A 15,473-nucleotide genomic window follows, 5' to 3' on the forward strand; every position below is an offset into this window, starting at 1 on the left:
AAAACCACACTTAAAACTGTGTATTGTATGTAAAGTACACTCCAATTAAAGGTGCATAGATATCTAGTAAGCCACAGGAATCTTATTTCCTGCTTCTGGACTCTTGGGATAGAGGTAATATTAACTTAAGTATCAAAGATTCTCACAAAAAGTAAGAAATTGTTAGATGATTATCTATATAGACTCCTTATGCCTGCAAAATGAAACCATACAGGTCAAGCATTAAAAAAAAGCACTTAAAATATTCACTGAAGCTAACAGATAACAAAATAGTGATTTTATTGTTGTAAAATTTGAAAGACACAAGGATATGCAGTTAACAGTTCCAAAGCAGAGCAATACAAATATATAAATTATTGCAGTTTTAAAAGAAAAGTGTAACAGCCAAGTAATGTCTAAATAAACTTTTTTGAAACCAACTTGTGTTTTCACTATTGCAGTTTTTCTTTTCCCAAAGGTTTTAGCACAATTTTGTAAAATAAATCTGTAATACCAAAGAAAGATTAAAGTTCAATGACCATACTACATGTTACTCAGGTTTAAAGGTTAACACACATACACAAAGTAGGGATGACATTTAACAGAAATCACTACTGAACACTTTCTAACCTGCCTCTTTTGGAAGCAGAATGGAAATAAGTATTTTGTGTTTGAAAGACACATACATTTCCTAAAATCCCCTTTATGTGCAGTTGAGAAAAAGTTCAACTAACAATTTTTGGGGGGAAGGTGGAAGGCAATACTTATCTTCATGATTTTTTCTTTGTTTTACTTTGGTAAGCTTAAAATTCTGGAATAATTCAATATTACTAAGATGCATTTGTAATCTGGACATCTTTTAAACTGAGAAGAATAGGGCAAGTTTATTATAAGTAGGTATGAAAAAAGCTTAATGGTTCACAACAAGATGAACAAGTTGCTCAATAGGTTAGATACAAGGGAAATTATGAAAGGATGAAGTTAATGAAAATGTGCATGATAGATCCTTGTTATTCTGCACACAGTATTACAGCCTTCCTCCCAGACACCTTTCCTGTGCCAGGGCCTGACTACCTTATTATTCTGATAAATAAACTCTCTCCCACCCCACCACCACACAACTTGGCAAGAATAATCTGTTAAGGGTTTTATCTCTTAATGAATTTCTGCATAGGTTTCTTCAAATAATTATTTCCATCAACCTAAAATTAAAAATTGAACTGAAATCAACTCTCTCTTCCTCACAGTCACTTCTGACCAAAAGGTATTTAAAAAATTCTGTAGAGTACTAAACCTTCTGTAAGTACTTAATACTCACATATCTTACTTTAGCACTACCAATAACATGTCACTAAATCAGAAAAAAACACTATGGTAACTTTACATGTACCATTTAAGTTTTCATTACATGTAATCTAATTTATGTTCATTAACCTCAACCTACTAATTAAAAAAAATTTCTACTACAGTTTAGAGCATATACATTTTGTATTACATTTCACAAGATTAATAAGACAAATGGATTTCTTCTAAAAGCAAACCAACACCCAAACTGGTAAACATTAACACACTCAAATAGATCCAAAAATAACTAACAAAAATTGACTAACAAGCCTCAACAGTGTGAACACCAAGGTAAAAAATATATAAACAAAGAAAGCACTTTAAGCCATTTACAGAATGGTACAGAATATGGTAAAATGAAAAAACCCGAGAAATCTCAAGATGCCAACAAAAATAGAGTATATTTTTGACTATATTTCTGAAATCACTCTCCAATGTGAATTTATTTTTAAAAGAATCCTCAAATGTATATAAAAATGGGCACTCAGTGGTATAATGAACATATAATTTTAAAAACTAAGAACATTTCTTTGTGTCAGCATTGTGTCTAAGGAACTACATAATGGAACAAAACACTATTCGGCTACCTACATCATCTATTATTGGTATTGGTGTCCTAAGGGCATGCTTTTTTTTTTTTAAAGACTAATTTGGGTAAATACTAGAATCAAAGGGTGAAAATCTCAAAGTAAATAGATCAGCCTTTTTAATTAAAAGGTTGAACAAATTTGAAAATTTTAAAGAGAACAATCTTGTATGGTCAAAATCACTTCTGATTTCAGACTGATTTTTTAAACTCAATTCAACTTGTCTTAATTATAAGATCTAACATGAAAAAATATTAGTCTTATTTTAACCCCCAATCACATAAGCTCTGCGAATATTCAACAGCTGATTGACAGTGACAGTCTCTTTTGCTATTTTTGAAAATGAAGGTATATATGAGATTTTCTTCTCAACTTCCTCATAAAGTGCTAACAATTGTACATAATAACAAATATGGTCATCAGTATTTGTGAAATATCATGGTCTCTCAAAGAACTCAACTCTGTCCCTTATCCTTATTTTAGCATACCCAATAATTGCATATTCAACCAAGAAAACTAATGGGAATATAAAATTAGTTTACCAAGTATTTGGATAAAATGCTGTGCAAAACAAACATTTTTTTACTAGAATATTCATCCAAATAAAGTACTAGTATGAGTACTAGCACTGAAGATACTTTTTTAAGAGCACCTTTCCTTTGGAGAGCTTAAGTAGAAATACCTAAGTGGAATAAATCAGAGTCCCGATTAAAACCTTAATACAGGCACTAAGACCTTAGTACAGGCACAATCTCATCCAACTATTTCAAACTCAAAGCTCCTGTTTGCCAGAAACCCTTTAAAGAAATAATTAAGCAAACACTTTCTTTGGATAACACTGTTGTTTTCAGTATTATAGCATATGGCTCATATTCTGGAAATATATCCTATCAAATGCAACACTTGCCAAACTTTTTTCACTGTCCCTAAGTGATCTAAACAGAAGCACAAATGTGTACAAGCACACTGGCTGGTAACATTCTTAATGAATAATGCCAAAGAACAGTGAAGTCAAATTTGAAAATTGTGACCATAACAACTAAGCACTAAGATACTACTGGCATCATCAGGAAATATCTTTATCCAACTTGTAAACTTATAAAGGTTTTGATATTGCACACATTCAATTTAAAGCTTACCATAACTAAGGCAATGTATCCCCATTCCCTGGATTTTAAATTCATTTTGAATGACTTAAAGAATTGAGGGAAATTGAAAGCGTCTTTCAAAAGCTCCCTGCAAAAGCTATGTCGTACTTCAAAGAAAACAGAATCAATGAGATATTAATTAATACTCAGGCAAATTTAACATGTTAGGATTACAAAATATGATAGGATTACAAAAAGGTGTTTTGATTAGATGGAGGCATTTCTTTGTTTAGTCAAATACTGTTTGTGTTCAAGACTAAAATCTGACCCAAGCAGTGCAGGCTGCCAAATTTAAGGCAGAAGTCATTCATATCTTTATACATGAAGCTGCCAAGTTAATGGGCTTTTCTGTAGATACTTTCAAGCAAAGGATCATATTTCATACATACATTCTAAGAACAAATTGAAAACAGAATTTGGGGCCCATTTTAATTCTGCTTTGGTAATAACTTTTACTATATTATTAAAAACTTAACTAGCTGTTTGCGACAATCTATTAGTTCAGAACTCTGGAAACATCACAGGTAATTTTAAGTTTTAAAGAATATCCTTTTAAAAATGGGCTTATTTCTTGGAATTGGAGTTTTTTTTTGCCAAGCAATTTTCTCTTTTCCTTTAGATTCTAATGTCTAGAAAAATACCTCACAATGCTTTCTTTGGGTACTAATTTTAGTGATGTTGGTAAGAGAATTTGGACACTTCAGGGATTTTTGAACCTTTATCTGAAATGGCACATAGAGTAATTTTAATTTTTCTCAAAGACTAGACAATTTTGCAGCACATTCAGTTTGAAGATTGTTACATTTGACTTGTGAGGCTTGATTTACTCTGTCCAAATTCTAACACATTAAAGTTCTCAGAATGAAAGAATTAATGAAATAGAAGAGGCATTTACTTCTACGGAGACAAATTGACATACAAAAACTAGATTAGCATCTGCTTCTCAGATCTCCTCAGTTCTGAACTAACTCAGAACTGCTTTTGTTAGAAAAAAATGATGTATTTTATTTTCTTGGACACTTGCTTTAAAAACTTATTAATTCCTCTTTCATCCGAATTATTAGAAGTCAAAACAATTCAACTAGATTTCTACTTCAAAATATGTTATCTTTGGAAACAAAATAATAGTTGTAAAAGCAGTGTATTAAGAGCATTAAAATGCAGTGATCTGAAATATGGGTAAACATTCATACATGAGAGTGTAATATATACAGAGCAATTCAAATACACATTTATAAAGAGAATGGAAAGGTACCTAAAATAGCAATTTTATATATAAAATTTTCATATTAAAATATTGCTAATAAATAAGAGGTGATATTATGAATTCCATTTCCTTCTTAAAAGTTATCTTTAGTAGTTCAGACTAATCTAAGGAGTTTTATAATCTATTGTTTTGACAGGTGAATCACATTAAAATGTTTAATAAAATCACACTGTAACGGTAGTCACAAGTGTAAGTTAAGGAGGGCCACTTAGTAATTATGGGAAAACAGATTCCCCAAATGATCCAAAATAATTAACCCTAGAAGACTAGAGTGTAATGATTTGTTTTGACAAAGATGTTAAATACTGCCTTAAATTTTGCAAATTTAATGACCATAAAAAGTGGACCATAACTTTCTCCAGCATCTTCAAAGTTTGCATGCCTGGCAGGTCAATAAATGGTAGGGCATAAGGGCATAGGAAGTTGAGTATAAGTTTAGTTTAGTGGTTTATGGGTAGATGTGACTTCATTCCTGTTCGCCCCACTTGCACGCATGGTAACTTGGAATAGTTCTTGAGAAGCTGTTCAATGGCGATGTGGCGGACGTGGAGCTCTGAGGCCAGAGAATCTTTTTCTTGCACTTGGTGTGTTAACTCTTCAAAAACTTCTGTAAAGATTTAAAAGGTAGTTCCATTTTTAGTACACAGAAAACAAACCCCAGATTTATATTTCAAGTACTCTAAGTGAAATGAATGCATTTGGTGAACGTTTGCAATGAAAGCAATTTGCACCAAGGAAACAGTTGTTTTGATCATCCTAGGAAGGTATACACTTTGCACAGCCAACTGGAATACCGTATTTCTCTTCTCCATCAAGTGACTCTTAAGAGTCATAAGCAATGACTATAGAAACATACAGCAGATATGGCAGTTACAACTACCACTGAGGTATTTTTCTCTATTTGAATATGACTTATAGATAATGACTGCCTATTAAAACCTAGGTCTGGAAACCCCTCTAAGAGTCTTTGGAATCACACTACCTGGATTTTGAATCCTTGTTCCTACTCTTTGGAGTTTCAGGAAAGTTAACTTAAACTATGTTTTAATCTCCTCTCATCTATAACCTTGATAATGATAGGAAGCACCTAACAGGGACACTATGGGAATTAAATGAGATACTTTTAAAGCACTTACCACAGAGTAAGTACTTGATAAATATAAGTTACTATCACTGTTATTATTCTGAGATGCTGTGTGAAGACAGGGGTTAGAACGCTTATTCTGTTATTGATTGAATGCATGATCTTTGGAAGCAATTTAATGTCTCTGAAGTAGTTTCCTCACCTAAATGGGAATCAGTTATAAAAAGAAAAAAAAAAAAAGACAATTGGAGAATGTGAACACTAACTGGTAACTATTAGTGGTAGCATCATATTTGATGATGTTGAAGAATTACTAGCTGGGTTTTTTTTTTTTAGGTGTGATAATGAGGCTGTGATTGCCTAAAAAAAAGTTATGCTTTAGAGAAAATACTTTAGTATTTGTGGACAAAACATTATGTTGTCTGAGCTTTGTTTCAAAGTAATCCATGCTGGGAGTAGAGGTGGGGCAAGAGGAATGGGTATCAATAGACATGAAGCGAAGTTAGCTATGCTTTTGATAATAGTTGAAGCTGGTGAAAATGGGTCAAGGGGTTCATTATACTATTCTCACTACTTTTGTGTTTGAAATTGTTCACAATTAAACCAGGCTAATACCACCTGCCTTAAAGAACTGTTGGGGAGCACACCCACGCAGTGCCTGGAATGATAACCAGGTAGTCAGTAAGACATTAATGAGATGGAGGTGAAGCTGTAGTCTCCATTTTCACTTCAAGAAAAACTTATTTCCCCTGCAGTTCATAAAGAAGTTGCTTTCTTACTTTTTTTCCTCTGGAAACTCTTAACAGGTTTTAAAACCATTTCCAAATTTAAATACAGATAAAGCTAGTGGTGCCCTCTCAGGGTATTTTCTACATCAAAATTTTCACATGCAAGAAGTACTGACATGGATTCTTTACCCTGTATTTGCTGTTGGAGCTTTGCATTCAGTTGCTTTACCTCACGAAGTGTCATCAAATTCACTGAAACATGAAAATATATTCATTATTATCACAACAACCTGGGAAAATAAGCTGTCTGTACACTAACACAGGATCCTATTTTTAAAAACATTTGCACTCATCTGCCTATGTAACATTCAGTAGTGCCCTAGGTTCATTCTGGAACTCCTGCAGTATGGAGTTTTCAAATCCCAACCACAACCCCCAGGAGAAACTCCTTATGTCACTCTCAGTAAACCTTCACTTGAAACAAAAGTTTCACCCAAAATACTTATATTAGGTCCCTTGGATTCTGATATTTCCCATTCTGTTTCTAAAGTGTTAGTCACTACCCAAGTTGATTTTGCTTAAGTTAAGCACTACCATAGTTCAGGATCCACAGTTTGAGAAAAAAACTACTTTCAAGTACCATGGAAATAATCTGAAAAATTAGTAGGTCTATCTGGTTAGATAACCTTAGATAATTCACAAGTAGAATCAAGAAGTTTTATAAAAATATACCCCAAATCCCTTGTAGCTCCAAAATCATTTGATTTTAAGTCGATTAAAATTATCTCAGTTTCTGAGAGTTCTTGTGTAAGTAAAGCAGACTGAATGAGTCACTTTTCTAACTTAAAAGTAAGTGCACACATTACCTCTGGTCTTTAATAGAATGTCAGATTTTTGCTTTTAAAATGCTGCCCCCAGTCAGTTAATCTTGTAGGGATTACCAACATGACTATGTACATTAGCCAAAGGCTGAGGCTGCATTTCTAAATAATTATTAACTTTCCAGTTCAGTTTGTTGATTCCATTCAATTTAGCAATTTAAAATGGCAAACAAATGATGGGACTGCAGAATTCTAATGCTAAGGGCATACTAAGGAGTACTCCAGAGAACCAATGGAGGGTGTTGGGTTCATCCTAGCAAAATTGAGATATCCTATCATTTAAATACCCTACCTACCAAATCTTGCAAATCTAGCAAAATTCTTGGCACATGACATATGTAAAAACATAGAAAAATCCCCCAACTACTCCAGCATTTACCTTTCTCAGCATTTTACTTACATTCCCCTCTGCTGTAATGTGGATGCTGGGTCTCAGCATCAGCCTCTGGACTAGAGAGTGTCTCTTCTTTTTTCTGTGCCTGGTTTTGACTGTGAGGCCATAATACACTACTGTGGTGTAAAGAGGCACCAGAGTCTTGTAACATAGCAAGCTCAAAGTCTGTTTTTTCCTTTTGCTCCAATATTCTTTGTGTACAGTTTGAGAGGCCACCTGTACTTCCATCTATCCACTTTGCAGAATATTTTGGTACTTGGGAGTCAAACTGTGGGAGTAACTTTTTATCTGGCTTATGCCTGAAATTTAACAGATGATGCTGGGGATTTTTGGAACATTCAGAATCTGAATCCAGATCCTTATTTTGTGCATACTGTACAATCCAGTTTATCTTCTTACTCAAAATGGTTTTAACTTCTTCATAAGTACTTTTTGAAAGCTTAGATCGAGTACAATCCTGGTTTGCAATCAAATGGTATTTTTCAAAGCAGTCTCTATGGCCCCTTAACGAACTAGAGTGCAAGAGATTAGATTTTGGTACTCCTATAGAAAAAAAGAAACAGAAGACTTGAGAAAATCTTGTTTTTTATAAGGTGCATTAAGAGGATATAAATCTTAGCAAAATGCAGAGTCACATAGTTTGTAAATTAGATGAAAAATGCTAAAGAATAAATGTTATTAATAACAAATGGTCTAATAACCTCTGCTTTAGTTTAATTATATATTCAGTAATACTAAATTCTTATGGATAGCAAAGACTTTCCAAGGACTTAATGATTCAATTTTAACTGCAGTTCAGAGGCATGTTGTTGCTTACAATATAAAAAAAATACAACTAAACTGGCAATTTACATTTATAGAATTTTGGCTTTTACATTATAGTGATTTCTTCACTAATACTCCTGAAGTACACACTTGTAAAAATTTCTACTACAAGGCTCAGTAAGAGGAAAGCTTGACAATTTATTTTTCAAGCAAAACACAGTAAATCATGTTCTTAAATTATTAGTTGTCTTTACTGGGGAAAGATAAACCAGAACCAGAAAAACACACATTAATAGAAGCCTCAAAAAGTCAATGAACTGTTTAGATTTATTTTTTTAAGAAAATGAAAGCACCTAAATGGTTTCATATTTGTTTCATATTAAAACTTTATCAAGATAATTTTATCTTCTAGAAGAATTGCATTACACATAATTATTTTTCACGTAACAGTAAATTAAATCTGCCAATATATGACAGCTAGTATTATTCTTCAATTCATAAATGTTCATTACACACCATAATAATGGGAATATTCTTATTATTTTTATCTACTAACTTTTAGTAGAGTTTAAGTATACTAACTCAATTGTTTTTAAAATATAAATATATATAGACTATACTTCAAATATATATTTTAAAACATAGAAAACATTCACATGTTTCCTAAGTTCAAGCCTTATTATTAAAGTCAAACAGGAGTGCATTTATATGAAGGTGAATAAGGAATGTGGAGCCAAGAATTTATGCTTGCCAGAACTAACCAGTCTAAGTCTGTTTAGTTTTGAAAACAGTAAGCGGAGAGCCATTCAGGTGCTAGGTTAAAGGAAAAAAAAAAGTTTTAGCTGACTCATCAAAAAATTACATTCTGCATTCCTTGTTTTAAACACTGAAGTTGTGACAGTTTTATTAACTGACCTCCAAACTCTGGCTAATAGTAAGATAATGATGCATTTTCACTTTAATGGTGTTAAATCAGGTTTAAAAGCACTTGTGAGGTTTTAATTTGTTCTAAAATAATATAAAGTCAGCCACTGGTAAGACTGAGATTGCCTGATCCAGGGCTAAATGGGCTGTCAGTTCCTTCACAAGTAAGCTATATGAGTATACGTTCTGAACACTGATACAAGCGTATGTGAATGCTTGTGAACAACTGCTCTTAAGATGTAAACTCCCCTATCTCAGACTGAGCTTAAAACAGAATTTCATACACATCTTATTTACTCCTTTGTTACTTGCACTTCAATTGTGTAGGTGCATTTTTTTTTCCCCCTAATTGGTATTGTCTGATTAGGTCAAATTTCCAGCAAAACTGAAGTACTTAAACAAAGTACTTAAATAAAACTCTTTTGATAACACACTGTATAACTTCAAAACTAGGTAAATTAGCATAAAAAGCTCACAAACTTTGCTTATTAGAATAGAAACATTAAAAGTTTTGTTAAGTATGTTTAGATGATAAATAAGATGAAAGACAGTACAAATTATAGACCAAATAAAATTCCATTCTGCTGACACTAACATTTACTAGTCTGGTTAAATAGCAGGTAGCAGAGAGAACTTGAAACCTGCTTACTTTACTAACTTTGGAAAATGTAGTAGAGCTTCCGTTCTCTTTGTGAACTCTTTTAGGTCTCGTTGCCATCAGATGGTTAGCCAATCCCCCAAAGAATCATTGGTCGCATTCTCAGTCTGTTATCACAGATCTAATCCATGTAGCAATGACTTAGTTGAATCTAACAACAGTATATTACAAATTTCTCCTTCAGTCTATATGAGAGGAAATTCTCTGGTGTATAAAATGGGTTCTAACTAGACAGAAAGTAATTTTTGCTGTTAAATTTTGTTCTTTGCTTTTGTATTTATTCCAAAACTGTATTAAAAACTTTTATGAAAGAACAAACTTATAGATGTACCCCAGAGCTTCAACAATAGGACAATATAATAGGTATCCTATCTGAAGAATAATGTGGGCTTCTGAAGTTGAAGATATCTTTTATCCAATGTTGCTTCTTAGTAGTAACGTTTATGTAATGTAATATAACTTTTCTTTTTCCAGAAACAATTTTTCTTTTAGCTTTTACTTTAATCCCTAAATGAATTCTAGGAACCCAGAGAAGTACATGATTATATGCATATAAGTAATCTGTTGAGATGAAGAGTGTATCAGAGAATATTCAGTTTACTGTGAAAATACAGAAATGTAACATAAATTTCACATTCTTTCAGATAATCATGAGGAAAAAAACCTTATTAAAGAGATGAAAAAAAAGGTGTCATAAGTAAGAAATGTTCTGAATACAAGGAGACATTTCCATTTAGACATCCCACAGGCATCTCAAACTCACCCTGCCTAAAAGAAACTCCTTTTCCTTCATTCCCATAACCCAAACTCAGTTCTCTAAGTCAGGCACCACCAACTGCTCAAGGGAGCAACCTGGGTGGCCTCCCTGTAGCACTCCCTCATCCCCCCACCATCTCAGATGTTTTGCTGTCCATCTTAATAGGTTTTTGCCCCTTGTAATCTAGCAGTACGACCTCTCACATCCTTCTTTTCTCAGTCTCTACTTCTACAATACCAACTGGGGTCATCATCATCACTTCTGAGAGTCCTCGCCTCGTCTAAGAAGGCTTTTCTAGCCAATACACCTGAGTTAGTTTATCACACCGGATTTTACAATTGCTTCTTCACTGGTCTTTTTCTCCAGCTAGTTCTGTGAGAAAGGCAGCCTTACCCTCAGTGTCATAGTGCCTGGCTCATCGTGAGTACTCAAGCAAAAGCAGTAAACTGGATAAAGGAAAATTAAGATTAAAAAAACCCCCAAAGCTTATTACCAATTATCATTCAAGGTCTACTGCAGTGAAGTTTTGCCCATCCTAGCAAGGGAACCAGGATGTGCAGTTTTACCAGCTGCTCAGAGGTTAATTAAAGGCATCTTCCATTGAAGGTACTCCTATACTTAGTTTCATGGACCATTAGTTTCAAAGTTGATGAGTGGCTTTAATACAGAGATGGCAGTCCTGCAGCATTTCTCAATCTGCTAAGCAAAATCATCAATTTCCACTCATTTAATATGTTTTTAATAGAAATTTGTAAGCAGTGAACATATAAGGTTATTTTATGTAAACTGTACCTCGTTAATCCAGATCTGTACCTCTTCTTTAGCTTGCTAAAAATTTAAAACTTGACTGAATTTTAAAGTTTAATTTAAAAAGATGCGTTTTATAAACACAGTTGAAAATATTTCATGGAGAAGCAGAGGAAAAAAAATATGTTGACTACTTCATATATTTGAACAAATTACTTTTTAATCTAGAAAAGTATGTGAGTAGACCACTTAATTTGTATCAGCAATATATGTGTCATTTCATAAACTACTGAAGTGATTTTGTTTTTTCTACCTTGTCAGTTCAAATTAATAAGAGAAACAGCCATTGCTATTATCAGAGATCACAGTGAGTTTCCCAACTGACTTTTCAATTTTAATTGCATTTACAAGTGTAAACAGATCTGAGGACTAGTTTGTTTCCTCAGCAGCTTTCGAAAGGGAATGAATCTAAATGCAATTAAATGAGTTAATATTTTTAAGGAGCTGAGTTGTAAGGAATTTCCAAACCAGTTCAACAAAAATTACACTACAACTTCCTTACTAATAAAAACTTTGGAGGCCAATGGTAACTGACCTAATACTACAAGAACTTTGAAACATACCTCAAAAATGTCCATATAATTTTTTGTTATGAGGTCATTATTATTAGAGAACCAAGAGTGCTATTTTCTTTCTTTTTTTTTTTTTTTTAAGTCTTAGTTTGTTCTGGAGAAAGGCCATTTCAAAATTTATACAGGCAGTATATTTCTGTATGAACAGTGGTATTTTAAAAAGTTAAGCTGTTTCTATTTAATAGTTTTCTTTCTCTTTCTCTTTTCCCACTTTTATCTCTGATTCTGTTATACCGTTCTCACATACTTTGAAAACCCTCCCACTAACCCATCTGGCATGCTATCCCCATTTCCATTCTCTATGTCCCTTTTTAAGATCAATTTACTTTGAAATCTTGTTAAACCCATAGAAGAGCAAAAGCCATTCAAATATAGATCTTCTTATCTACCTACCACTGTTACCTTTTTAAAATAATGATATTTCCATGCTCATATTTAATCTGCCTATAGTAGTAACATAATTTTTTCCCCCTAGTAAGAAGATACTGAAATGGCACTAAAAAATAGCCACAAAAACTAAAACATTTACTAAGTTCTATCATCTGTCCCATTATCCTTGGTTTTCACTCCTAGCCTCCTGAAGACTTTATGATTTGGTGGTAATGAGGTAAGCTAAGCCATCTCTTCCTGACGGCTTCCCAGCTGGTCCTGTCAAACAACACTGTCTCCCAGCTGGTTATACTGATGCCACTAGGCTCTACTTAACACCTTCCTGAAGTCCATCATCTGACTGACTTAGTCTCTCTGTCAGTTAGACTTTACTTTGAATTTGATTACTGTATTTCATTTCCCAAAGGGATGGATGGCTTCATATAATTTGGAACTCTGTAGGTAGAGCAAATATAATACAACCAGTAGTTGGATGTAGAGCTATAATACATGCTACTGCATCAGCAGCAGACTCGAATGCTCTAAGAGAGTGAGCACTTCTACTTCAAACTATAAACAGAATTAGAGACTGGCAGTATTGGCTTTCCAAATGATAGATTTGTATGTTCTTTCCTAATATTTAAGTAAGGCAAGAAAATTTAGTTATAAGTTCCAGGTTGCTAACATGCTGTGAAGAAATTTTAAACACATGGCCTGCAAACAAGACCAACATTTGTGCATCGATTCATGCAGTACTGCTTTTTACAGAGGCTCATGTTTTGTCCAGCTTCCAGGGTTAAGGTTTTCTTTTTATGATGATCTTATCTTGGTTGCTAAGAAAGGGAGAACAAGTACCTGCATGTTTACAGGCTGGCCGTATTACGAAGTAATCCTGTGTTTCTTTAAGCAATTGTTAATTGTAAAAATTGGAAGATAGCTAAATGTTGCCATACCAAGAAAGACTACAAGGACTGAGATGTTATATCTGTTTTTGAGGATCAGATTTCCATTTCTGATAAAAGGAATAGAGGAAAAGCTTTGTAAGTAGAGTTGACACACAGCCTGAAGTCTGGATCTATACTGCAGATAAGATTTAGCGTTTTAAAAGAAAAAAAAAAAGATCCACATACATACAATTTTCAATGTCTTGGTTTCTCTTAAGAACAAAATCAGAAGATGGGGCAACAACTGGTTAGTAACAAGCAGCAGCTACTACCTGAAAATAGGGCAAGTGCTCTTCAATTCAAAACAAGTTTATCATTTCCTTCATTAATACAGGTACCTACGACTGAGCAGTTTTGCAGCCATGTTGGTCAGTGACTGTACTATGGTCATGTAGTGCCAGAGGTCTGGATTGCTTTGGTGTAAATACTCCTTCATCTAACAATGCTTCCACATCCAACTTGACCAGGTTCTTCTGCATCTGCTGAGCAAGCAGCAGCAGCCACACCATGATTGAGGAAGAGTTAATACCATTTTATCTACTGTCATCAGAGCCACTTAGTGGTAGGATGCCTTCAAATTATCTATCCTGTTAAGGACTAACAACAGGAGATTAGTCCAAAGGTGGGAAAGCAAGGATGATAGCTGGAGCACCCGCTTCCTTTCTGAACCTACCACAGAACAGGCTTTTACTCTTAGAAATTTTTCAACTGTGCTGTGTGCACAGAGAGTACTGTGACAAAGAGTGTGCACTCCCCTCCCCCTCAAGTTATTCAGAGTCTGTCATGGTCAAATACCAAACATAGTGTTTAAAAGTAATAGGTAATTTCTTATCTCTACATTGCTAGCAGATGGAATACTGGCAACCATACTAAGCCAATACACAGATGGGTTCAGCAACTTGCTTTTTCACATTTTAAGAATCACTCGCCTTAAGAAAGACATAACAACAGGTGGTCTTTAGACAGATTTCAGCTTAGAGATGTTTATTCCATTTGAAAGTTTTTTTGTGTGCTAGGGATTAAGCAGTTAAAGCAGCTTAATCCAATAAAATGAATTATAAGGACAAATTTCAGTGTGCAAAGAGTTCAGAGTAATAGTGTTAACAGATAAACCTCAACCTCTGATAACCAAGGGACCCAGGGTGGAACTGAGTTCTTGCACTGACAGGAGAAGCAAGAATTGCAAATGACTTGTCAAAAAGAAAACCTCTCTCTCAGTGAATTTTCCTTCTTCACTATAACAGTTGGAAAATTGGGCAAACACACCTACATAACAACTGTTGATTACTAACAAAAAATAACAGTACACACTCAATTCTACTCCTTAATTTAGCTACCTGTTTTTTAACCAGCAATGTCCAACACAACTTTCTGTGGCAATGGCCGTGTTGTATACCTATTATCTCCAAGAGGGTGGCCATTAGCCCACATGTAGCTCTGGGCATTTAAAATGTAGCCAGTGTTACTGAGGAACTAAAGTTTAATTTTATCTAACTTTAATTAACTTAAATTTAAATAACTAACATTGTGGCTAGGCTACCAAACTGGACAGGATAGTTTGTCTACAGGTAATTACTTAGCAAAAGGATACTTGAATGAGAACAAGGATCTTATTGATGGTCTAATATGGGACAACAAGCTCACAGCAGTATACAATATAAAAAGCCAAATTAATTTTTCTAGTACATTTATATCAAATTTAGACTATAATTCTTAAGTGGCACAATTAAAGTTATTTATAAAATGTATTAAATTAACAATGTAACAGACCCAAGTAACCCTCTACTTGTTCTATTTTCCGCCAAATGGCTCTAATTGACCCTACTGACATTTATTCTAAGTTTTTTGTGAATGAAGTTGCCAGAATGGACTCCTAAATAGCTATTCAAATTAACTATAATGACTGAGTTGACACTTTCAATTACCCACTTATATGTGGCATATGGTGACACTAATTTGCGGGAAAAAACTTTTTCCCAATGACAGACAAGGTTAAAAAGATAAATAAATGATGTTTAAACAAAAGAGAGCCTGAAAAAATGCTGTCATAGTAACACCAGATAAATGGAAGCAGACCATTATGACAAGGTAAATTTATAGGTTTGATAGCAAGAAATGTGATAGACATTTGCCCTTGATCTCTGAACTGCTATCTGCCCAGTTAACGTCCTGAATGATATACTTTCTTACAAAGAAAAACAAAATAAAAAGCTGTCCTGCAGCTATTTTAAGATGTCAGTTTTACATCTCAACTTCTTTGTACAT

General features: G+C 33.8%; 1 protein-coding gene across 4 annotated transcripts in view; it reads right to left on the bottom strand.

The window, feature by feature from the left end:
* Positions 1 to 262: 262 nt before the first annotated feature.
* Positions 263 to 15,473, bottom strand: part of C3H21orf91 (chromosome 3 C21orf91 homolog) — a 33,592-nt gene continuing 18,381 nt past the window's right edge. For 3 of the 4 annotated variants that reach the window (XM_037012659.2, XM_017667876.3, XM_017667885.3), the window contains exons 3-5: positions 7,419 to 7,955; positions 6,327 to 6,389; positions 263 to 4,932 (exon numbers count right to left, since the gene is read on the bottom strand). In XM_037012659.2, the coding sequence (XP_036868554.1) occupies positions 4,766 to 4,932; positions 6,327 to 6,389; positions 7,419 to 7,955 (767 nt within the window). In that variant the 3' untranslated portion in view covers positions 263 to 4,765. Of the gene's footprint in view, positions 4,933 to 6,326; positions 6,390 to 7,397; positions 7,956 to 15,473 lie in introns of all 4 variants that reach the window. The other variant, XR_005059819.2, reaches the window with a different exon arrangement.

Source organism: Manis javanica, chromosome 3 (assembly GCF_040802235.1).
Source record: "Manis javanica isolate MJ-LG chromosome 3, MJ_LKY, whole genome shotgun sequence".
Lineage (NCBI taxonomy): Eukaryota > Metazoa > Chordata > Mammalia > Pholidota > Manidae > Manis > Manis javanica.